Raw genomic sequence first — 24,092 nt, 5'->3', positions numbered from 1 at the left:
GAAAAGTCCCTTACCTGAGCTGAAGTACAGAGCTGGGGCCAATGGGGCGTGTGGCTGGGGAGGGTCCAGGTGAGGCCCTCAGGGTGATGGGGACCTGCTGGGCATCCTGAAAACCTTGCTCAGCTACAGCTGGAACTGAGCAGCTCTGACATCTCCACAGCCATCTCCAGGTCAGGCTCCCCAGACAGGCCCTCATCACCTTGGAGTGAGGGGGGAGCACAAACAGCACCTCAAAGTGTTTTCTCAGCACTGACACAGAGGGAGGGCAAGCGGTGAGACACAGCTGTGGGGTGCCAAGAGTCACCCTACACACCATGGTTGTTGGGATCTGTGGCATCAAATCTGATTGTGTAGGGAGTCCACTCCTTTGTTTTCTCATTAGAACAGGCAAATGATGGACACAGACTATGAGCTGGATGCCTACTGCCCTTCACATCAATCCACAGCAGCTGAAATCAGAAAGACCCATTTAAAACAATACCTGAGGGAACAAGGGAGAACCATCTCCAGCTTTCCCAGATCCCAGACCCATCCCAAGCACATCAAAGGCCGTACCAGGCTGTCACCATGTGTGGCCAGCAGCATGGGATGGCTGAAGGAAGCCAGGAGGCCTCCATGGATTCTGTACAGGGACAGAAGCATCAATCTCAGTCTTTGATCAGGCCAAGTCTGTGTCCTGGGTGAGTTGCTTGTGGGTGTGATAGGGTGAATGGCTCACAAAGTGTTGATGCATTGCGGGGCTGTCTTGTGCTCTGATTTCTTCTCCTAGTTTGGCAGTCTTTTAGTGGTGAGAGGAGAAGTTGCTGTGTAGGAGGTGAATTGTGCTTGCAGGTATAGACTTGGTTTTGTTCTTGCAGGGCCTGTGACATTGCTGTTGTGTGGACCATCATTGTAGATGCTTGTGATCCCTCAGAGGAAAATGACCCCTTCTGCTTTGTGTTCTGGAGCAATCCTTCCCAAAATATAGCCACCTCAGGGTGAGTGATTCTGGGCTCTGTGTGTGTATGTATGAGTTGCAGCTTGCCTGCTCTCTGCACTGCTCCAGCACATCATGGGCGCATATGCCATCATGACACACGTGAGGACTGGCTGAGAGGGTAGTGGCAGCCTGGGCAGGTCAGAGAGTAAAACTGGTACCAAACTTTGTCCTGAGCATAAGGCCAGGATTTCTGTCACAGCAAGGATTTCTGGCTCTACATTCTGGGAGCTCATTCACCAGCAACACCAGGGAAGAAGGAAGCTCAGGGTTTATTCCCCCCAGGAACTTTGGAGCACTAGAAAAACACTAGAGCACTGAAACACTAGAAAGCCTTCACCTGGAATAGTCTGTGTCAGTCACAGCCCACATGTTCAGGAAAGGTCAATTTAAAATGAGTTCACAAAGATGCTGCTGAGGGACTGGAAGAATTTGCCCTTTGGAGGAGAGGAACTGCAAACAGCACGTGCTGAGGCAGGATCTCATTCTGGGATCTCATTTGTCACTGTTCTAGGATCTCAGAGGTAAATACCAGAACACAGGACCAACATGTACCAGGAAAGTACTGAAAGGGCACTCAGTGGGTTCAAGGTGGCGCTTTGTGCTCTCCTTTGTCCTGTGTGGCTCAACTGCATGTTTTCTATCATGTATTAGATAAGAATTTGACAGAAAATGGGTTTTGGCCATGGCAATTTTCTGCAGCCAGTGACAAAGCTGTAACTGGAGTTGGAGTCAGGCAGGTCGCTCAGGGCTGGGAGGAAAATGGGCCCGGGGTGACTTTGCTGTAGTCTGTGGGGCAGGGACCATTCTTGGCAGCATTACTTGTAGAACCCGAGCACAGGAGCTCAGGTGGGCTCAGCAGCACCGGTTGGGATGTAAGATGCAGTGTGAGTGCAGTATGGCAGAGGAGTTCAATCTGACATACCCAGGACCTTTGTCATTTCAGTTCAGCACACCTGAATGTGGTGTTAACACCATGGTGCAGCCATAGGGCTGCAGGGAGGCTGCAGCAGAGGTGCAAGGTGAGTCCTGGACACCTCTAAGCTCACCTCTAAAGATCCTGCCTTACAACAGCAGCCAGGATCCAGTCTGGGCAGTGCCCAAATACCACTCCAGACACATTTCCAGCAGCAACAGCTCTTGTGGCTCTGAAGGGCTCAAGTTAAGGTTGATTGGGGTGAGGGTTAGTTTCCAGCTACAGCTTCTGGAAATCCATCTGAAGAGGGTTTGGGTGTATGTTCATTCCTGCCTTGATGTCTCACGGTGTTTCTCAAGATGCTTTACTGACTGACCATGGCTAGGAAGGGAATGACCACATACAACATTGCTGAGGCAATGAAGAAGTGATGGTTTTGTCAAACTGGCGTTTAGAGTTCCATGGAGCAAGGAATTCCTTCAGGCTCCCAGAGCTTGAGAAGTAGAAGGCTGATCAGTAAACCTTCTGGATAAGAGGAAAGGTAACAACAGACTTCAGACAGAGGAGGAAGGCAGGTGTGATTTTGACAAGACCAGCAAAACAGAAGACAGCTGTGTTGCTACAGGAACTTGGTTCATGATAATACTAAAATCACCCCTCAGACACAAGACCCTTGCCCACAGAGACCCTTACTCATGGGACGTGTCATTCCCCCCGGGGGAACACGCACCTTGCTCTCCCCTGTTCCATACAACAGGACCTCTCTGTGCTCTGGACAGCCTGGAACGCTGTGATTGATGTTCCCGCAGCACCTCCTGTGTTCCCCTTCCTCCGCTAGAGGGCGGCACCGCACCGCTCCCGCACCCTCTCCGGCTACCACTGGCCCCGGGGCGCGGTACCGCTCGCAGCCGCCAGGGGGCACGGCGGCCCCGGACCGTCCGAGGTGAGTCCCGCCGTGCCCTGGCAGCGCCGCAGCTGGTAGGGGTGAGAGCCGGGGAGGGCGGTGGTACAGCCCCAGTGGCGCTGGGGTTAGGGGTGGCGGGACCGCCGGGGCTGAGGGAGGGCGGCTGTCCCAGGGCGGGCCGGCCCTGGCAGTGCAGACGCTGGAGCCCGTTGACAGGGCCTGTGTTCGGTGGGATCGCTGAGCTGCACGTGGGCACACGACGCCTGTCCCTGCCCCACACGGTGTGCTTGGGGTCGGTACCGTGCCCTCGGGGGCGGGCAGTGTTCGGGGTCCCCTGTGGTGCGGTTAATGTTTTGGTTTTTTTTTTTTGTGCAGGTTTATGATTTAAATCCAGCGAGAGGTTCTGGATCTGCCACATCCTGCAATGAGACACGTTCTCTGGGCTGCACCCGGAGCGTTTCCAACCCGACAAGCCGGGACGGTGTGGCTGTGCCGGCTGGGCATTCCCACACACCTGGGTATGACACTGGAACACCCAGCCTGGATGAGTGCGGGGTCTCCAAAGAGTGGGAGCAAGGACAAGAGGAGTTAGTGCCCTAATGCCGGTGAATACCCAAAGGCACCCAACTGGCTCCACCTGCCTGCGGCTGCTGGGTTTGTCCGCTGCTGCTTCTGGTTCCCTGCTCTGGCTGCAGGCTCCCTCCTCCTGGTGCTGGTCCCTGCCTGGTTTCTGCTCCCTAGCTGTTGGAGCAGCTGCTATGGGGACAGACCCCTCCAGGCTGGCCCTGGCTCTGCTGGAGCCGGGGAGAGCTTGGAGCGGAGAGTGTGGGAGAGGCTGATGGGGGAAACTGGTTCCCACTGGTGGCAAGGACACCCTGATGAGGGTGCACAGGGAGGGGGGAGCGGGAGCGGGCGCTGCCGGGGTCGGTCTGTGCCGCTGGTGCCGCACGGGCCCGGAGGGGTTTCAGCCAGATCCTGGCTCTCTCCCGCCCTTCTGGGACGAAACGGGATATTCCTGGGGTCCTGGTCCCACTTCTGCCTCCCCGGCTGTCTTGGGGGTGCTGGGCCAGGTTGTGGGGCCGGGGTTGCCCAGGGAGCAGCTCTGGGCTCTTAGTGCAGGGCTATGCTGCCAGGATCTGACCGTGCCATGCCTGTGCCTGCACAGGGATGGACACAGCCATAGGCAGAGGAGCCCCAGAAGCAGCTGGGCTGCCTGTGCTGAGGCTGGCACTGCCACCTGCCCTGCCTGTGCCCACCCGTGACAGTGTGAAGAGTGCATGGCTCCAGTGTGGACACAGACACAGGTTTGGGGTTTGGGCCCCATCTTGCTTTTGGGTTAGGTTTGGTTGTTTTGGGGTTGGTTTTTTACTTGTTTTGATGTTGCACATTTGATTTGGGTTGGTTGGTGTTGGTTCAGGTCCGCATGTCTTTCAGGCCCAGCTCCTGTTCATTTGCAGCTCCTGCTGGTTGCTGCTCTGGGTTTGGCTCCAGCTCACAGACAGCTCTGACCAGTTTCAGCTCCCAGTCACTGACTGTGCCATAGGGCTGAACAGAGGAGACACAGCGTGTGTGGTGTGAAGCCCCAGGAAGTAGCCGGTCTCCTGCCCTGGGGTTGTTTTGGAGTTGGGTTTGCTTGTTTGATTTTGGGTTTTGATTTGGCCAATTTGTGTGTTGGTTCAGATCCCCGTTTCTTTCAGCCACAGCTCCTGGGCATTCCCAGTTCAGTTTTGGCTCCAGCTCCTTGGTGTCTGCTATGGGTTCAGGTCCAGCTGATGGATGGCTTTGGCTCCTGGTCGTCATGGCTCCAGCTCATCTGCAGCTTCAGGTCAGTGGTTTCTGTCCCCATAGCAGTTCTATTTTGTCACAGCTCCAGGTCTGTTTCTGCCCCCTGGATGGCTCCAGTACCATGGCATCTGCAGCTCTTGTCCATCTCCAGCCCATCTTCGCCTCCGGCTCCAGCCAGTTACAGCCTGTGCTTGTTGAACTGAGCCTGGTTTGTGGCCAGGCTGTAAATCAATCACTGTCATGATGTGGAGATGAGTGTGACCTGTTGTAATTGCTCACTTGTCCAGCCCTGGGCTAAAACGTGCTCAGGACTCATGTATAATGACTGGTTGTACATGCAATGTACATCATGTACAATGGTGGTTGTACATGCAATGTACATCATGTACAACGGTGGTTGTACATGCAATGAAGTAAAGAAAGCGACACAGCCCAGACCCAGTGTGAGATGCACCTTTTGCCCCAGGGACTCAGATGTTGAGCTTTGGCTAGTGCGTGTCAGCGTCCTGGCAGTCAGGGACCAACGTGACTGGATTCCCACCCCCCCACCCCCCCTTCCGGAGGGGCTTCAAGCACCAGCCCATCACCCCCAAGCGCACCCAACTAGGCCCCGGCTTTGACCCCAGAACCACCCGACTGGTGCTCGTTTCTGAGCCCAAAGGCACAGGACTCGGGCTCTGGCTCAGCCCCGGGACCAGGGCTCCGTTCTGCAGCCGGGAAATGCCCGGCTGGGTCCATCCTGCAGAGCCCCGGCCCCGCGTCCTGAGCACCCAAACACCCTCCTGACAGCCCAGCACCCTCCTGAAGGTTCCGAAGAACGCGGCAAAGGCGGGGAGCGATGCCGACGACAACAGCGGCCGCCGGCACTCAAATCTCTTCGACCCCGCTCCCTGAGCTCCGCCCCGTTCCGCAAATCTTGCTCCGGCTCCGGGCGGGGTGGACGCGAGTCCCGGGGCTCTGAGTGGGACTTGTCACTTGGGATGTGGGGATAGAGCCTCAGCTGGGCTGGGGGCGCTGCCAGGGCTCCGCGCCGGTAAGGCGGCACCGGAACCAGGACCACCTCGCCATGCCGGTGCCCTGCCGGTGTCCGCCGCTTCCCAGGCTCTGCGCGGGGCGCCCGGTGAGGCTTTATGTGGCCGGCGCTGGTGCCGCTGCAAAAAGGACCCGGCTGTGCGGGGACATCCTGGAAACGCGATCCCTACTCCCAGGAAGGACCGAGCCGGGTTCCATCTCTTGGACAGTGCTCAGCGCGCTCCGGGCTCGCTCTCCCATCACATCACCCGCATCTCCCCAGACACAGGTCACATAAACACCAGTGAACCTCAGGTACCGCTGTGCAGCTCCAGCTCCTCGTGTCCCCTGTCCCGCAGCCCCTCGGCGCGGCGCCGGGGGTCCCTCAGCACGCTCCTGGAGCGCTGTGTGCCGAACCGGCATCCTGGGGGGCCAGGCACAGCTCACAGTGGCTCCTTGGGGATGGTGGGCACGGAACGACACTTTCCATGGCCGGCCCCAGTAGCGAGAAGCTGGCTCTGCCCAGGCTGCTCCCTCAGCCCTGGCACCAATCCTGGCACCAGCCCAGCCCCGGGGAGCTCACCCGGACCCCAGGCTCAGGGTAGGCTCTCAGAGCCCTCAAACCAGCTCCCAAAGTGCGAACGTCCAGAGCCTGCTCCTAAGGTGCCAGGACAGAAACCTAGTGCTGGGCATCACCTACACATGGTGAGCTCCGGAACAGTGTACCAACACGGATATCTACCCTTTGCCACTTAAAACTCCATCCATGTAAAGACTCTGAACAGCACTCTCAGGTGACCAAGAAGCCAGCTCCCTAATTATAGCATCTACTCCCCACAAGCCAACAGTTACTGTTTAAAAGCAAAGGGACATTAGGAGTGCCTGTGAAGGTCCTCATCTCCCCCTTCCTTACGTTTGTAATCAACATCAGTGGCAATCACCAGATGACCCTGAGGAAAGAAGAACATATAAAATTACCTTATGTTTCAAACAGACAGTCAGTGTCAGAACTCTGGGACTAGATCCCATGGTAAGATCCTCAGCAGGACAGGAGACAAGAGTGCCTTTATGCCTCCTGAACTTTAGTTAACTTTAAGGTAGGAATGGGCTCTGATGTAAGTTAATACAGACCTCCAAAAGGCTGAGTAACACCACAGAGACACTCAGGTTGCCTGTAAGCACAGGTCATAGAATGGTCAGCGTAGTGAGGGAGCAGTGGGGACCCACACACTCAGTGCTCCTAAGTCCTGCTGGAAATAGTGGAACTGTCCTTGTGGTGTCCCCATGCTGGCATATCCCAAAGGGCTAGTGGACACTTTGCAACCTAAAACTGCTAGGGGTGGGGAGGATGGAGGGCTCATTTTTGATCCAGTTTGGGTTTTATATCTAGTGTATATTTAAAGCTTTTACTATTAGCAACATTTAGACTTAACCAACACAGGAACACATAAAAATGCACAGGCCTGACAAAGAACCAGTATTCTATAACAAGAAATTGGTCTTCTCACCGGATTCATTTTTATTACAGGTCCAGTCAAGGTAGTGTGGGCCAAGTTAAGGAGAGGAAATCCTTTTCCCAGTTTATCTTTGGAAAGAAGATATATAAATCCATTTGAATGTAATTCTGAAATGCACATCAGACACATCTTTCTCAAGGAACTCAGTTTGTTTTGCAATTTCCCTTTAACCAGCTGCCCTTCTGCTTCTCAAGGGAGCTATTGCAAGAGCAAAAAAATCCTACAGAAAAGTTGCATACAAATCTCTTAAAATCTCTTGGCTGTCTGACACTGGGACCTGCCCTTGCTCCTCTTCAGGATCTGCCACCCAAGATCTGGTTTCTGCTTTTTGCCATTCAGACTTGTTCTCCACCTTCTTTTCATTTTCTTCTCTATCTGACCCTCTAATCCTGTGTGTCTCTCTTATTGTCATGTATTCCCAAATCTCTGGATCAAGCTCAACTCTATTTCTATTTGCTTCTCTTTTTCTCTTGCATCCCTCCCTTTCATTCTAGGGTGAGACATCCCTACCCATGGCAGGGGGTTGGAACTAGATGATCTTAAGGTCCTTTCCAATCCCAACCATTCTACGATTCTATGATTCTATCTCCTTTCTCCTCATCAAAGGAGGAAAGCTCACTTGCTTCTTCAGCAGTCTCCTCACCTCTGTTTACCTCATAGTTATCTTCTTGTACTCTTCCACCTGCTTCTTTCCACCTTCACTTCTTCATCATCCCTCACTCTCTGCATCCCACTGAGCTGATTTTCTATTTCCTCCTGTCTGTGGCAGCCAAGTGAAGACAAGTGCAGAGGGAGGTGATAAAGTTAGAGATGTTGCCCTGAACCCCCAAGATGCAACTGTGCTGTGCTTCCCCACTCTGGGCCACTCTCTGATCATGGCTTGACTGTCAGAACAAGACTCAAGCACACCTCAGCTCTACTGCCATGCTGCATCCAGTGAAAAGGAAACCCAGGCCCAGTGTTTGGAAGACAGCCATGACTTACTCTGTCCTAGCTCCTGATCTGTGTGACTGAGGGACTGTGACTGAAGTCCAGCACAGAGCAGACCTGTCCAGATGTAGCCAAATGGAGAGAAAACCTGCCATAACATAGTGTTTAAAGCTGGGCACTCCCTTTTACGGTTTCAGTCTTGCTTTCCCACCAACTGTGCTAACGAACTGGCCACAGTCCTTACTTACCATTGATTACTGGGATCACTGCACTCCGCAAGGCATAAGACAGGAAATTCTCTGCCAAGGACATCTGCTGTGAGGGGGAAAACATATTTGGTGATTATTGCCTGATGCCTACGGTATTGCAGCTTGACAGGGGAGATGGAGGGTTAGAACTGGAGTGACATGCAAAAAGGTCAGAACAGAGCTTGACAGCCTCAGGTAAAAAATATCTTTTTTCATTTCTGGGTGGCAAAACCTGCTCTGTCCTGGTGGTCTGTCTTATGTCACTGTGATTAGTGCCCTCCTTTCATTGCAGAGAGTCACCCTGACCACTTCTCAGTCTACAGTGGATGATCTAACAAATGGCATGGGTTTCTTTTATTCCCTTTTTTTGACTCCCCTTTTCACGATATTTCATTGAAGTGATTTAAGATAATTCCTGAAACTGAGCTTAAGCCTGACTTTGTATTCACTCCAACTGCTATGTCTACTCAATCCAGATGTGAATTCAGGTTGGCTGTCAGAAACAGCTAGAACAGGTGCTAATCCTATGCCTGTCTTAGTGCTGTTGGATGCTGAAGTGAGCAGAATCAACTTTGATGGCTTGATATGTCATGCAGACCCAGGCAGACATTTCTGATTGTTTCAATTAATGTTACATGGCAATAACTCTGTGATATTTGGAGCCTTTGATGAGAAAACAAAAACCAAAACCAACCAATCAAAACAGACAAAACAGACAAAACTCCAAAGCAAATCAAAACCAAAAACAAAACCCCAAACCCAAACCAATACCTTAAGAGGTATTTCCTCTTACTGGAAAGAAAAAGAACAGAGAATATACTATTTAAAAGCAGAAAGAGCAGTGGCATGGTGTCCCCAAGACAGACCAAAAATTGTTCAGCAACAAAATCAGATGAATTTCTTTTAACTCTGAAGGGCTCAGCTACCTTTCCTAGGCACTGAAAACATCAACTTACCTCAGAGAAACCAAGAATGGAGTGCAGCAGGGAGAAGTGGAGCCTGAGGAAAAGAATTAAAAGAAGACAATTCACTAAACAGGATGAAAGCACAAGTTACACACACTGCTTGAAGCTTCATTTGTGGAATTTCAGACTGATTTCATGCTGATGCATGCATTTAACTTTGTCAAAGACTGTTTGATTCCCAACGGCTTTTGATCAAAACTGGCAAAACTACAACTGAGTTCTAGAACCACTGGGATCTCTCTGATACTAATCTCTTCCTACAGTCATTTGTAGTACTGGGCTAGGATTGTAAGACTTGGGAAAACAAATTTTTCTGGAACTGCCAGACACACATGCCTGCCATTCATCTTCAGATCATTGTACATACAATCATGGGGAAAACCAACATGTTGTTGCTTCCTGAATTTTCCTTAGTTACCTCTTCAGAAGTAATGAGATAATCAGCCTCTGTTTGGTTATTGTCAAATAGACTCTGGTACTGGCTGTCTGCAGGGAAAAAAAACAAAAAACAGTCTTCTGTGACTGTATACACAGACAGATACTGTCTTAGATACAGGCACAGACACAATTGCTTTTGTGATTGGAAACACAATGTCTAAACATTTTATTTGGTCAATATATGTAGATAGTGAAATGATTTGTGAATTTGCCACTTTCTGCCAGCAACTGAGATTGTGTGAGCAAAGTGGTAATACTGCCCTGGTTACCTCCTTATCATTAGGATCATTTAAGTCCTTGCATGGCTGATATAACTGGCTCACTTTCAACCTAATGAAAAGATGTCTGGGGACACACTGAACTATTTTATAACAAACGGGTTAGAAAGAGTGGGCATCAGCTAATCACATTTTTATATATTATAATTTATTCTGCAATGATGACTCAACCTCCCACATGGAAAAAAAAGGGCTTTCTTAAGTAGCTCTTGCACCTGCCTATTAAACTCTACAATATGTGGTGCATGTTTCCTCCCTGTGAAATACAACAGAGCAGTATGCATATTTCTGGCAGACCACTATATGCTATTTTATGCTGATTTTCAAAGGATCTGGAAGATTACTGTGTGATTTGTTCAGCCCCAGCACTTAATGTTAGCTCATATTACTTACTAGATTTCCTGCAAAGATGTACTGGGTGGTTGAATATGGCAGAACAGCAAACACTTCCACACAGCCAGTGATATGTAGGATGCATCTGTCTGCATTTAAACTGACAACAGGGGGTGAGGTAGCCATCAGCTTCAGCAGCATTGGGCATGCTGTTACGTAACTCAGGGCAATCTGTGGAATTTCAAAGAGGAAAAAGATGTTGAACACAGAGTTAAGCTTTTCTTAAGCCACAGTTTCTGTGGCTGAATCATAATCGCCTGCTATATACTGATCCTCTTGTTTGTTAACCTGTATTAAAAACATGCCATTTTAACTGCACCAACTGAAATGATGAAATCAGCATTGCATATACTCTGAGTTTCAGAAACCATAAAACAAATGATGAAGTTTTAGACCCACTGATGTTGAACATATATAGAGAAGCAATTTAAAGGTTGCTTGTGAAAAACAGATTTCAAAATTTGGGGATTAGCACTGCGAGTTAAAGAAATGAGGCAAACAAGTGATTCCAGAAAAAAAAGAAGAAAAAAATTGCCCTGACAATATAAAGAATTTGGATAAAAGGCAGCCTTCCCAAAGAGCCAATCTTTTGAAAAACAGAAACTCCTAAAGAAGGTTGGAACTAGATGATCTTTAAGGTCCTTTCCAAACCTAACCATTCTATGATTCTGTGACAAAACTTTAGTTTGCAGTGCTACAGATTGCAAATTTTGTAATTTTATAGTAAATGCTGCTATGTTAGGGATTTTTAAAGCATCTCAAAGTATCTTAGTTTCTTCTTCTATCACATTTATAAACTTAGCTACTCATGACTATTACTGCCCATTGTATATAATCACCAGGTATCTGTGCATAAGAGATCAGGCTACCGGTAGCAGAGATACCATCACTTTTAACAGGAATGAAGCAGACTGATCTCACAGATGTCTACCATTTGGTCTTTATAACTGTTTCAAACACTGAAAGCAAATCCCGCACTTAGAGAGGTAGAGAACTACCAAAGAGTAGTGTGATACAGTTAGGAAGAACATAGAGTTATGATGGGGTAGACGTGTATCTTTGAATCTTATACTAATCATAGACCAGCTCAATTTCTTTCTCTTCCAGACTTTTGCAGATGAGCTACTAGACAGTAATATCCATAAGAAACATTAGGTACTGCTCTTTCTTAAAAGGTCTGTACAAGTAAAAGTACTCACCTCAGGAACGAAATCTTTGAATAGGGCAGTATTTAGGTTAAAAGTTGTAGCAAGCTGTAAACAAATGAAAAAAATTAGATCATTATATCAGCTTGGAAATGAATTAGTTTTTTTAAAAGAACAAAACAAACTACAACATATCCTGTTTACTTTAGTTTTAGATAATCCATGTTCTGATTTAGTATTTCCTTGCCCCAGAGCGATTCCTAGGGAGCCCACAGTGCTCTGTGGGACAGAAGAGTGACAGATTTCTCATGGACATGTTTCAGAAGGAGCTACCAGTGAATAAGCGTTATTCCTTGAAAGAACAGATGTGGCATCCTGCTTACTTCCTGCCTTTGGGACTTTTTTAGATGAAATACACTAAATCTGTCAGAGGCAGCCAAAAATCTCAATTGGTCTTTTGCTACTGACTTTTGATGATGTTCGTCAGTGCCACTTGCGTCACCAATTTTTAACAAGACCCTCTTAGCAGCATTTCAGTTAGCAAAACTTCTTGGAAACTCCTGACTGTTAATGCCAGTATGGAAATAGCATTTGTGAAAGAAGTCTTGTATGCTCTTCCCCCACAGCTGAAGGCTTAGCTTCCTTGTACCGGTTTCTTACCTCAATCTGCTGCTCTGTTAAGTATGAGGGTTTGTTTTAGCTCTCAGCATAACCAATACACTTGTGAGCCTCTCTGCAGCAGACTTTGGCTTCAGTACACTTTTTCCTGATTTGCCCTTTCCTATGTGAAATACACGCAGAGAAAACCTTTTTTTTTGGTTCTTTCTGCCACTTCTTGCACATCAACTCTGTGATGTTCATATATGTCATTCCTTGCTTAGAGGTGACAAGAAGTTCAGATTTTGACTTTTTAAATGATGACATACAGAATGAATGCCATGAATTCCTCCTACAAGTGGCAGAAGTGTGACCCAAATGTGTGCGAAATGGCAAATATAATGCGTTACTCTCCTTTGCTGACTGTCCATACTGCTGATATATGTAATTCTATTACATGCAAATTATACTCACCTCTTTGGACATGGTGATGTTAAAGGCCCCTGCTCTGTAGTAAGCCAGTGAAGCAGACTTAAGAAAATAACTGGAAACTCCCAGGTATAGCATGGAATCATCCTTGTTTGGGAGAGCAAATGGAGCTGGCACAAAGGGAGGGTCTGTGCGGTTGCCTACTGGATAGACTGTGCCCTGCAAAGAATCATTATCACATATTTCTAGTAATAAACATTTGTATCTGTCAGAATACATTAACAGTGGTTAAACAGAAATAAATCTTCCTAATCTGAAGAAAAGCTTGACATTTAAGAAAACCTGAAGTAAGCAAAGAAGTTTTTGATATGCTCTAGAAATCAGAAAATTCAGGCTCTTTTGAAAAAAGAGAGGAATCACAGAGAAAGTTTGAGTTTGAACATTCATGTGACTATTCTGAACTGCAGCTATGTATGAGACACACACCAAAACCATCCTCTGGATCACAGTTTTCTTTCTCTTGTGGCAAAGACACATTTGTTAATTTAATTCTAATAGTGGCATTTAAAGAAAATCTTTGAGCACACCCAAAAGCACTGGAAGTTGCTTAGGACAGGGACACGAAGGAGCCTTTTATACCTCCAAACTCTTAGCCCTGGTCCAGCTGCCTCAGTTTTGGTGATACACAGGTGTGGACCTTGGTTCAATCAATAATTCAGAAAATAACCTTGGTTCAGAAAATAGTTCTTAAAATTTGAGAAGGTATGTGAGCTCAGACCATGTAGGACAAGAAAAGTGAGAACAGACAGTAAGTAGTGTATTTATTGCCACTGTAATGGTTAGTAATGTATTTATTGACACTGTAATGGTTAGCAGCTGAAAGATTCAACAGGACATGGAAAGATATAAAGCTCTAAGAAAAAGAGTCAAGAGCTTGAAGATGGCAACTCATAACCATCAAGAAGCAGCCTGTTCCAAGGAGCACTGAAGAGCAATAACTTCCTTAACTAATAACTGACTTAGAAAGACTCATCTGGTATCCCACTGGGGTGTCAGCATGTTAAAGTTTAGCCTGTAAGTTCTAGTTAGCTATAGTACTTGATAAATGATTGCTTAGTACATTTAAGCTATATATATCCTGCTTGCAGTGGGTTTTGCAGGTGGCAAAAGTTACTTGAACAAAATAACTAAGAGAGAGAGTTCCAACCATCACTCTAGCACATCTTTTTTAACTGAAGTCAGTTTTGAGAGCCATGCGGATGCTCTGAATTACAAGGACTGTTGAAGTTGCTAGAAAAGCTGAGCATTGCTGAGATATCTCTTGCCAACAAAGGTGAAAAATAGATAATAAAGGAACTGGTGTCTGCTGCTCAAGTGCTTTTTTCTGGGTGTGACCTGTACATATACAAGATGTTGAGTCATCTCAAAAGAAATGCTTTGGATTGCAATAACATTGGTAGCCATCATGGATTATGTATCACCGGTAACAGGCAAAGACCAAGCAGAAGTGGAAGACCCATGGATTGAAAGAACATCTTTATGCTGTTTATAAAAGCACCTCTGAAGGGTTTCAGCTCTGAAACAGCTTTGGTTATTTAACAAATGCAGTTAATTTATTAAATGAACAATTGTATCTGGTTTCCAAACTAGCTCTTGACCAAAATGTCCAACTGTCTTACTGCTTTTCCAACTAAATATTGGAGAGGCTGAGTAAGACTGTAGTAAAAGAAAATTAATCAACACAAAAGAGAACTGAAAAAGTCTCAGAAAGCATGATGGTATTAAAGACAAATTACCTTCAAATCCAAGTTCATGTGTGATTTGAAGACTGCAGGAGAACTAACTAGGGAATAGTCTATTTGTGCAAAGGCATCAATCTGGTTTAAGACTAGAAGGATGGATAAAACCAAAACATCTGTTATTACAAAAGCACATCACAAGCAGTTATTATTTAGCTAAAGGAAGAGACGTGATAGAAGTTATGAATCTGAAGAAGAATAATGGTGGGAAAAGGAAGATGAAAATAAAAACATTTTATAAGGGAAAAAGAGTATTCCCTCTGGAAAAGTCAGATTGGCTAAAACTAACTCACATACCATGTAGATTAATACACTTGCTTACTACAGTTTTTTAAGATTTTCACTTCCTTAATCTTTTGAGGAGGTGCTATACCTGGGATAAGTTGTCTATGAGCTGGTGATCACCATCTCCCCCTGCCAGGATTACCTTTCCCCTAGTTTCATCTGGTTTTTGCAACTCTATACAGTACTTGATGGACTGTTGCCCTAACAAACCATGATTCACTTCTATGGTCACCATCTGAGACAGATAAAGTGCTACCCATTGTTAAAATTTGAACAAGTGCACCAAACAATTTAGCAAAGGTAACGTTAAGCTTTAAGCTCTGACACCAAGAGTCCCCTGTCCAACCTGTCCAACAAATAGTACTGGGAAAAAAACTCACCACAACCACCAAAAAGGAAAAAAAAAAAAAGAAAAAAGCTGTGGCATTGATTATAGTAGTGAAAACCTTATTTGTGTTTTTGGACATGGACTTCTATTGTCTTCATGTCTTTGCAAGACACAGGAATTGTAACTGGTAGGAAGAGAAACATGGTTACTGCGATAGTCTTCCTGCACCATCTTGTTATCTCATTGAACCATAGCTGAAAACAAGATGTGCTATGCTTATAAGATCTTACAGGACTGCAGTACAGGATGGGATATTTGTGAGGTCTTTAGCAGATTACTGCTAGCTCAGTTTTTCTGAGTCCAGGTTTTCTTATGTTCACAGTACCAAGAGCATAAAGGATCAGCATGAAAATGTTCATCTTGAAAATCTAAGGAAATAACACAGGTCAGCTACAGCAGACTGAAAAATTACAGGTGACTTGCTACAGGCACAGAAGAATATTATACATAAGGTGCATGCAAGAGGTTTCTAGAGTGGGGTATGGAATAGGTTAAGGTACAGAACAATGGCAGTATTTTTCTTTCCCCCTTTTTTTTGTACTGTGAACACAGAAAAGGTTTGGTGTCTAATAAAAAAGGCTACAATTTGAGCACTATGAACAACTCACCCTTATGCTTTCTAAGCTGCGCATCCATCATCTGGATTTTGTATCTGATATTTAGGCATAACTATATGAAAAGAGAGACAAGTCAGTAACAAAAGACCTTTTTTCAACTCCTCCCTTCACTAGCTGAAACCATCTTTGCAAACTTACATTTTTATTCAATTTGGTGTGAACGGGCTTCTCAAGGTAACCAGATAGAAAGCTGTAGATCCAGCTGGAGGAAAGGAAATTAAAACAATGACTTTTTACCATGGATTGATATCCTTGAAAGATAAAATCTGGCAGACTGGGACACCAATGTACTTTACAATAATGAAAAGCCACTGCAGCTATATAGGTAGAGTGAACAGTTGACCGTTTCTATTAATTTGTGAGTCTCAAGATAAATGCTAGAGGTTCTCAGTCCCTATTTAAGAGCTATTTAGAAGGAAAGCTGTGAAGTTGTGAATGTTCATGTTAGCATCTCGGTAAACAATGCTCACTTAGCCACATTTTGAGTAAGACAAAAAAATTTCCAGAAAATCACAATGAGAACTCCAAGCATTGTTTCATATTCTCTTTTGAAAGTTTTATTCTTAAATTGTAGGTCAGCTTGTCAAAAGGCATAATCAGCCCAGACCACCTTCATACCTGCAAACCTCCAACCTCCATTTGGAAACTTGTACCCTTTAATATGCTCAAATGGCCATTTTTTCATATGCAATATGTCTAGTCAGCTCATTTGCTGGCACATACACGAAGAAGCGTGGATTAACCACACTTCACATACTCAGCAAAGGATCCTGATTTTGAAAACTATTTATACACCTTCAATAGATTTTGAAATCTGTTTATACACCTTCAATTATTAATTGCACTCTGTAACTGGATCCCTAAAAATAAGAATTTGAATATACTACAAACCCTGCTACTTCCCATGAAATAATTTGAAAACCTAATTTACCTACCTAGATTCACCACTTAACTTGACTTTTACACTATTAATGCTCGTCTGACAATTGTGTAGCAACATGGACAAGTGGCCTGTGCTATCCCGTGACACTTTGATGACAACTGCAATAAACAGTCCTGAGATTGACGCCGTAATTCCTCCTTGGTCTTTGCTGCTCGGAGAAAAGAAACAATCTCAGTCAAGGAAACATCTGCTTTAAGGGAACAATGTAAGAAACTATCTACAAATCAAGTTTGAAAGGACTTCTTGCTTCTATCATCTAGAATGAAGAATGGGTTTTCTAGGGATTAAAGTAGATTAGGGACATGCATGGTATTCAAAAAACAGATTATATGTGTGAGTTTCCAGGATGTGAATTTTCCAGTGCTGTGCAGGATTTGACAAGTTTGTAAAAATGTCACGATTTCACAGCAACACAAGACATTCCAGTCCTTCAAACGGATTACTCTGAAGACCTTCAGGACTGCAGCAACAGAAGCCAGGTTGTTAATAAATATATAACCCAGTGGTTCTCACCTTTGCAATTGTTATACGTTCCTCTTTACTGTAATAATTTTCAATAACCCTTTAAAATGTATAGATTGTTCCATTCTTTGTTCAGCCCCAAACCCACTAATCTTCCTTTGTGTAAAAATCCCTACTAAGACCCCAACAAAAATATCTTTATATCTAAATCCTTATATCTAATTCCATCTAATTTAGGTATTGGGACTACAATTAGGAGTTGTGGAAGCTGTACAGCATACAAAGAACTGAACAGATATTAGAATAGCCTTGTACAAACCTTATTAACCATAACAGACTGTCACTGAAAGCATCAGTTTTCATACCTTTGACCTGATTACTTAGGTTTTCTTTCCCCAGGCATTACTAAAGTAGCTGCACCATACTACAGAGAAAGAGCCCATGCCAAAAGGAATCTGACCTGATCTAGGCTGGTGACTTCTCTGTTTTGAGAAGAAGGCTGGACAAAATGATTTCCAGAGATACTTTCTACTTTCATCCTTGAGTGACAGGGACCACTGCAAAAGGATCTCAACCCTCCTCCCTTTCTGGGCTGCTTGGGAGATGGGGAGAAACCCAGCTACTTAGGTCCTTTGTTCCTGCATCCTTGTATCTGCTCTTCTTCAGGAGGAATCCTGAGTCACTGGGTCAAGGTCTCAGCTCCATGCCTCCAGAAGCGAAGTCTGCCAAGAGATTTTACAACTGGCAGAGTGCTCTGGGACAGTGGAGAGGAGGGCTACAGTAAGAGCTGGAAATACAGGGATAACACTATCACAACTAAAAAGATGTGGCAAGACCCATCTTACTGACCCTGGCAACGGCCCAGGAGGAGCAGGTGGTTAACAGTCTCCCTTGGAAATCTCATTTTCATCTGGCTCCTCTTAGTCTGCTATGCAGTAAGCAACATGTAGAGAAGTAGGGGGTGAGGAGTGGGCATATTTTGAATCTGTCTAAACATACAAGCATTTACAAAACTTAACATTGAACAGAGCAGCCCTTCAAAAAGGCAAGAAAATCCCTTCACCCCCTAAACTCCACCAAAGCTGGCTCTGACCACCTCCACCATGATCTGCTTCACCTAATCCTGCACACCAGCTTCCTGCCTCCTTCACTTTAGAGTTTTTGCTTTGAAGTCTAGAGTTTTACACATCTGGGGTTTCTCCAGATTGTGCCCAGGTCCTTATCCTCTAGCAAGAGAGAAGGTGGCTTTGTGTTTGGGAACAGCTGATTTGCTCTGCTGAACACAGTATCCTTTTCCTCACAATACTGGTATATCAGAAGGAACAACATACAGGTTGGGGACACGGTGACAGCAATTTCCAGCCACCAGTACTGAGACCGAATGCAGAACCGCATGTCCACACTCCTTTGAAATCAGGACATACTGTAAAACTTGCAGCCTGGTGATCCATCTTGTACTATCTGGCTCACAAATAGAGCAACACCTACTGCTGTTGCCAGTTACTCCATTAACCCAAACTTGGAGAGATAAGCACCTTGTCAACTTTTCTGATATGCCAGAAGTCTTAGCCCTCTCCTTGCCCACAAGAAAATCTAGAACATTATATTAAAATTCTAGAACAAAAATGCTGAGGTAAAAAAGTGGAAAAATCAGTATTCAATCATGTCATTAAAAACAATCTCATACTGCACAGGCTCATGAAGCTAGGTCAGTTTTCCATAGTGACCTTAATTCTAGAGTTTCCAAAGTTCTGAACTGGTTGGCATTGTGACAGTGCCCCTCCTTTAATAGAAGCACTTTGAAAGAGAATATACACTATAGCAGCAAATAGATAATTAGCTATAAAGTCAACCTTCTAGTTATACTGTATAATGAAAGTAACAAACATGGCCTTTGTGGTCCTCAATATTTCTGTAATATCATGTAATATACAGCCTGGAAAACCTGAGCATACTAACAGATGTCTGACCTGATACTTCCCAAAGAGACTTCCCAAATCTGAGGGGCAGAATAATTTAAAGCAAACAGACAAAAAAGCATTAGCTGGCAGGATATGTGTTTCCTTAAGAAGTTTATTCTAATCAATTGCTATTAAATGATAAAGCATATCTGACCTGAAGAATAATTACCAAGGACATTTCTTAATCTCATTTGCAATCCTTCTCCCATATCCACTCTCTCCCACCTGCATCTCTTTGTACAATACTTACAGCAGCCATGCATTCATTTTCCAGTCTGCACTGATAGTAGCAGAAGCATGTGCCACTGACAGACTGATGCCAGTGCCAGGAATAAAGGAAGCAGAAGACTCTGGGAAATGTACAGCATTAATTCTCAGCCTACAGAATACAGAAAGTGGGGTATTAGACTGCATGTCAAAAGAGTAAGAACAACTTCTGATCACTGAAAACCCTTCAACTATAAAAGGCAAAGTTTGTGCTTTGGTGAAAGAATTCCTCAGAAATGACTGACCCTTGTATATTTTAGGGAAAAAAAGACACTTGCAACATTACACTTAATAGCATCCTTGGAAAAAAATCCTTGATACCTGGCCAGGCAAAAAAGGATGTCTGGCTAAAACAAAAACCTCCCCTTGGGAGAAAAACAAACTCCTTAAAGCAAATGTGCTCACTGGGGTAAAATAAGTCTGTGTTAAACCCAGACGCTACATGTATAAATACATCCAGGTTGCCTGAAAGCTAGCATTTGCTGAAGAACACCAAAGTTTCTCTTTCCCCAGTCCACTCCCTTTCCCCAGCAAAAGGCTCTGGAGAGGATCCATTTTTCTTAACAAAATCTTACTTTAAGAATTCCCTGTCAAAACAAATGTTTCTGATACTCAAGCATATTGTCTGGCAAATGGCTGTGTTGAATTAAACTGAACAATGTAAAGATACCAGCTGTAATCTTACCATGTAGCATACATTCCTCATTGTTTCCTGATATCTGTCAGAGATCTCTGAAACAATTGTCTTTAATCTACTTTTCCCCGGGCAGAAGGCACCAGCTTCTTTTGCTTAAAATTACCATAATTTTCCAGTAACATGTTGGGCAGCAGTAAGGATGCCTTTAGTAATCTTGTTTGCTTGCAGTGAGCTAAAGTCAGATTATCCACTGGGAAGGCGGCCAATTTTGAGAATTATGGTTGGAAGAATGAACCAGGGTTTTGAAGACCATGTAATGATTTAGGCTGGAATGGGACATCAGGAGATTTTATGGTTCAACCTCCTACTCAAAGCTGGGCCAACTCAGGGGCCATGCTCACCTGAGTCTTGAACACCTCCAAGGATGGAGATTCCCCAACCTCTTTGAGCCCCTTCTCTGGTGCGCCCTAGCATTTTTTTGGTAACCTCTAATTGGAACTTTTCTTGATGTAACTTATGTCTGTTGCCCATCATCCTTCCACTGTATACCACTAGGGAGAATCTGGCTCCATATTCTCTATAATTACCACCCAGCAGACAGTGGAAGACATGCAGTAAGACACATGCACCTCTACCCCCATAGCCTCTTCTTCTCCAGCTTGTACAAACACAGATTTCTCAAATGTGCAGGGATTAAGGTCACAAGGATGGTATAATGGAATGAATCTGGCTGGAAAGCAGGCTGTTATAATAGAATGAATCCTGCCAGAAGGCAGGCTATTAGGAAAATACCAGGCATAGGTAAAAGATGCAGCAGAAAGTACCTTAAGTCTCACAGATTGGTATTTCTTGTCAGGGGTAGTATGTAAGGAAAAGGAAGAAAAATGCTACTGATGAGCACAGTTTAGCTTGATAATAATATTAAAAGACCAGAAGTTTCTGTTTTTCTGAAGCAGAAAAACAGCCTATTAGAAGACGGGATTGAATGCTGTAGAAAAACTTCCTTTTCTGTTAGTCTTATTTGGAGAAACTGTAGGAAACTCTACAAAACTTCTTCCACTGGCTACTCCTGGTACAATGATTTTCTTCAGCAGGAAATAGGTGTTGAGCCCTGTTCAATCAAAATCTTGATTTACTATTGTAAATCCATACAAAAAGATTCTGTAGAAGTCATCTTCCCACCATGTCAGCCCAGATGACACCACCCCCGGCACACATTTTCATGTTAGCCCTTTGTCGGCTTTTTCTCATCAAACACAAACAATTTTCACTGCTACAGGTCCCTTCTAGTATCAGACTATTAGTAACACCAGTTCCACCATCTTTCCCACCCATTTCCCCTGCTCTATCATAGTCATGAACGTGTCTTGCCTCAAACTCTGATAAAAAACCCCTAAAATAATATCAAGGTGCTCCTGCAGAAGCTTTCTAAAACCCATCTCCAAGTGTGGTAGAAGGAAGGACTTAAAAAGCAAATCAGAACAACAACAAAAAGGCTGTGTAATTATTACTATATCATAATAATAAGCTGTGTCATCCTAAAACACTGAAATGCATTTATTTTACCTTGAAATGACATAGTTGACCTTAACAACTGAGAAACTCTCCTGCCCACTCCAGCTTGGGAAAGTCTCTTTCAGTACTTCTAATGCATTTATTTTACCTTGAAATGACATAGTTGACCTTAACAACTGAGAAACTCTCCTGCCCACTCCAGCTTGGGAAAGTCTCTTTCAGTACTTCTTGCTTCAGGAGCTCCATCCCAATCCTCCTGCCTACAAGGGGACAGAGGAAAGCATATGCCTTGCAGGTTGGATTCAGGCACCCAAAAGTCCAGATATATTGCCAAATAATTTAATTATCACTTTTAACATAGTTCTTGAAATGCTCTGATTCTATGATCCTTACCTAGACCTCCTTCCAGCTACTTATAAACCCACTTATAACTTCTATTAGCCTCAAATACAAACCATTTAACCCAAGATAAAGATCATCTATTAGGATCACCTTGTCCCCGAGTTGTATTTTATATCTTACAGCTTTTGTCAGGTTTCTGAAACTGTTATACTTCCCTCACTTCAATAGCCTTGGGAAACACTTGGTCATCACCTTTAACTCAAATTGCCTCACAGCTTTTGGATGAAAAAGCGTTAAGGAGCAAGATGACTTCTATATGCAGTGTTTACTTAAGAAAAAAGTGTGATATATGCATCTGAAATGCTGGCATGTCAAATGTGGAACTATCTGGATTGTTGCGTGCGTACAGGAAGTTGTTTGAGGTTTAAAGACAATTCTTTCAAACGTTTTCTTCCCATTTCTTTTGGAGTACACTTGTTTTGCCACTACACTTTATACATTACAGCATGCTGAAGATTTCTGACTTATTTCCTTACTTTCTCTCCTTGCTTTGAGGAAGCCCTACTGTTTTGAATACTTCAGTGCTACTTATGCATTGATAATACACCTATAATCGACAAACAGAACATCTTTAAATCCCAAATTCCTCGTGTTTTCCTTGTTTTTGCTCATCTGTGATAAAGACACTGCTAAAACTTTAATAAACGAATGATGTTCTGCTTTCAGATATTTTTAGTATCAGCTTCTTTAGCTTTTGGCCATACAGTTGCTGAATACAAAATATGTATTTTTTTCTCCCCCAGACTTCAGCATATTAAAAAAGCAAAGAACTGAAATCAATGTTAACTCATCACTGGAATACTTTTTTATAAAATGCATCTTTTATGAAGGAGAGATAAATTACGATTCCCTCAGAATTCCTACCTCCAAAGCAAAATATGGGCTCCCACTGAAATAATTTAAACCTCTCTTATGGCTGTCAGTGGAGGCAGCCAGTGATCCTGGTGGAATTTCTCTCAGTGTTCTTGCAGCAGGAAAGGAGCATGCAGAAAGGATCTATTGCCTCAGCCTTCGAATCTCATATTATGAGAAGATACGTGAAAGGCACCATGCTCTTCAAATACAAGAAATACCTTTGGGAGGCACACTGTTAATGTCTGTTCTTGCTGCTAATGCAGGGGTGTTGGCTCAGCACTTGAAAGCCAGGCTGAATGTCACAGAACATGTTGGGCTCACACTTAAGAAATACCAGTCTGAATTCGCATTTCTAAAGACATGAGAAATCTCTTGTATATCATAAAAAGGTATGAAGATCAGTCTGTCTTGGGTGACTGATGTTTGCCCTGCACTTTTCAACTCCACAAAAGCCTTTAAAACAATGCTCAGACAGAGAAATAAGTGTACCTGATCCTTTCATCTCGAAGGCATAAACACCGAGCTTCTACTTTTCATTACACAACTCTATTGTTTGCCTGTCAGTATGTTCAGAACATAAATGACAATTAATCCTTAGCATGACCCAGCCTTTGTTGAATTTGCACCTTGTTAACCTCGATTATTAATTCTGTAAACAACTGAAATTATACTATGTGCCCTTCACACCCATGGACTAGGTTTTAGGTAAGAGACAGTGAAAGTTAGCATGAATAGAAGAATAAGGAAAATATATTGTGGAAATTACTGATATTCTGTTAAGGGGCAGAATTATGGCAGACAGTTATTAGTTTACTGATATCAGATGCTATCTCATACCAAATAGACGAATGGGAGTAAAGGTGTGCTGCTACTTGTCTGTCCCAAAATTATAAGCTTTTTTCCAAATTATGTCTTATTATCTTCAATAAAATATTGCAATTCCAATTAGGTTTTTGACACTTTAAAAAAAGAAGCAATTATATGGCCATCTTATGCTAGTTCTAAGAAAGTAGACTGATATGAGGAATACAGTAGAAACACTTGGAGTGTAGGAGAATCACCAATGGAAGAATAAATTCACACCTAAGGTGCACAAAAAAGAAGGAAATAAGTGAAAGAAGGGACAAAGGGTGCTCCTAGTGTGAAGTGACAAAAGGAATTTATTCTATTTCAGTATTTAAGGAGCTTCTACACTGCACCTTTATTAAAGAACTATATTCTGTGCATAATGTATTTATCATGTATTGACTTCTGGCAATGTCTGACATACCGTAGTCCAGCCCCTTCTGAGTAATCCTCACTTTAAGACCAGGATTAGCCTCAAGCTGCAAGGACAGCCAACACAGCAGAAAAGAATACCATGTCTTTAGCATCTTCTCACCTTTGTCTCAGGACCTGTTAACAACATACATGATGCAAACATGATCAT

At 44.2% G+C, this 24,092-nt stretch overlaps 1 protein-coding gene and 1 long non-coding RNA gene across 2 annotated transcripts in view; one reads left to right on the top strand and one right to left on the bottom strand.

The window, feature by feature from the left end:
- Positions 1 to 853, top strand: part of LOC133264943 (uncharacterized) — a 38,022-nt gene extending 37,169 nt beyond the window's left edge. The window contains exon 5 of the long non-coding RNA XR_009741808.1: positions 171 to 853. This is a non-coding gene — a long non-coding RNA (uncharacterized LOC133264943). The remainder of the gene's footprint in view (positions 1 to 170) is intronic.
- Positions 854 to 6,464: 5,611 nt separating this feature from the next.
- BPIFC (BPI fold containing family C) lies at positions 6,465 to 24,092 on the bottom strand. Its single transcript, XM_061464639.1, is given in 16 exon segments — positions 6,465 to 6,542; positions 7,101 to 7,177; positions 8,288 to 8,354; positions 9,244 to 9,286; positions 9,671 to 9,738; positions 10,362 to 10,532; positions 11,561 to 11,614; positions 12,578 to 12,751; positions 14,329 to 14,420; positions 15,613 to 15,673; positions 15,760 to 15,823; positions 16,557 to 16,712; positions 19,238 to 19,366; positions 21,555 to 21,666; positions 23,934 to 24,053; positions 24,056 to 24,092. Coding segments are annotated over 16 exon segments (1,503 nt in total).

This window comes from Pezoporus flaviventris, unplaced genomic scaffold, assembly GCF_033815535.1.
Source record: "Pezoporus flaviventris isolate CSIRO_AGI_PZ_B2104156 unplaced genomic scaffold, CSIRO_AGI_Pfla_v1 ptg000002l, whole genome shotgun sequence".
NCBI lineage: Eukaryota > Metazoa > Chordata > Aves > Psittaciformes > Psittacidae > Pezoporus > Pezoporus flaviventris.
The sequence above is the reverse complement of the archived record's forward strand: the minus strand, read 5'-3'. Positions and strand labels throughout refer to the sequence as shown.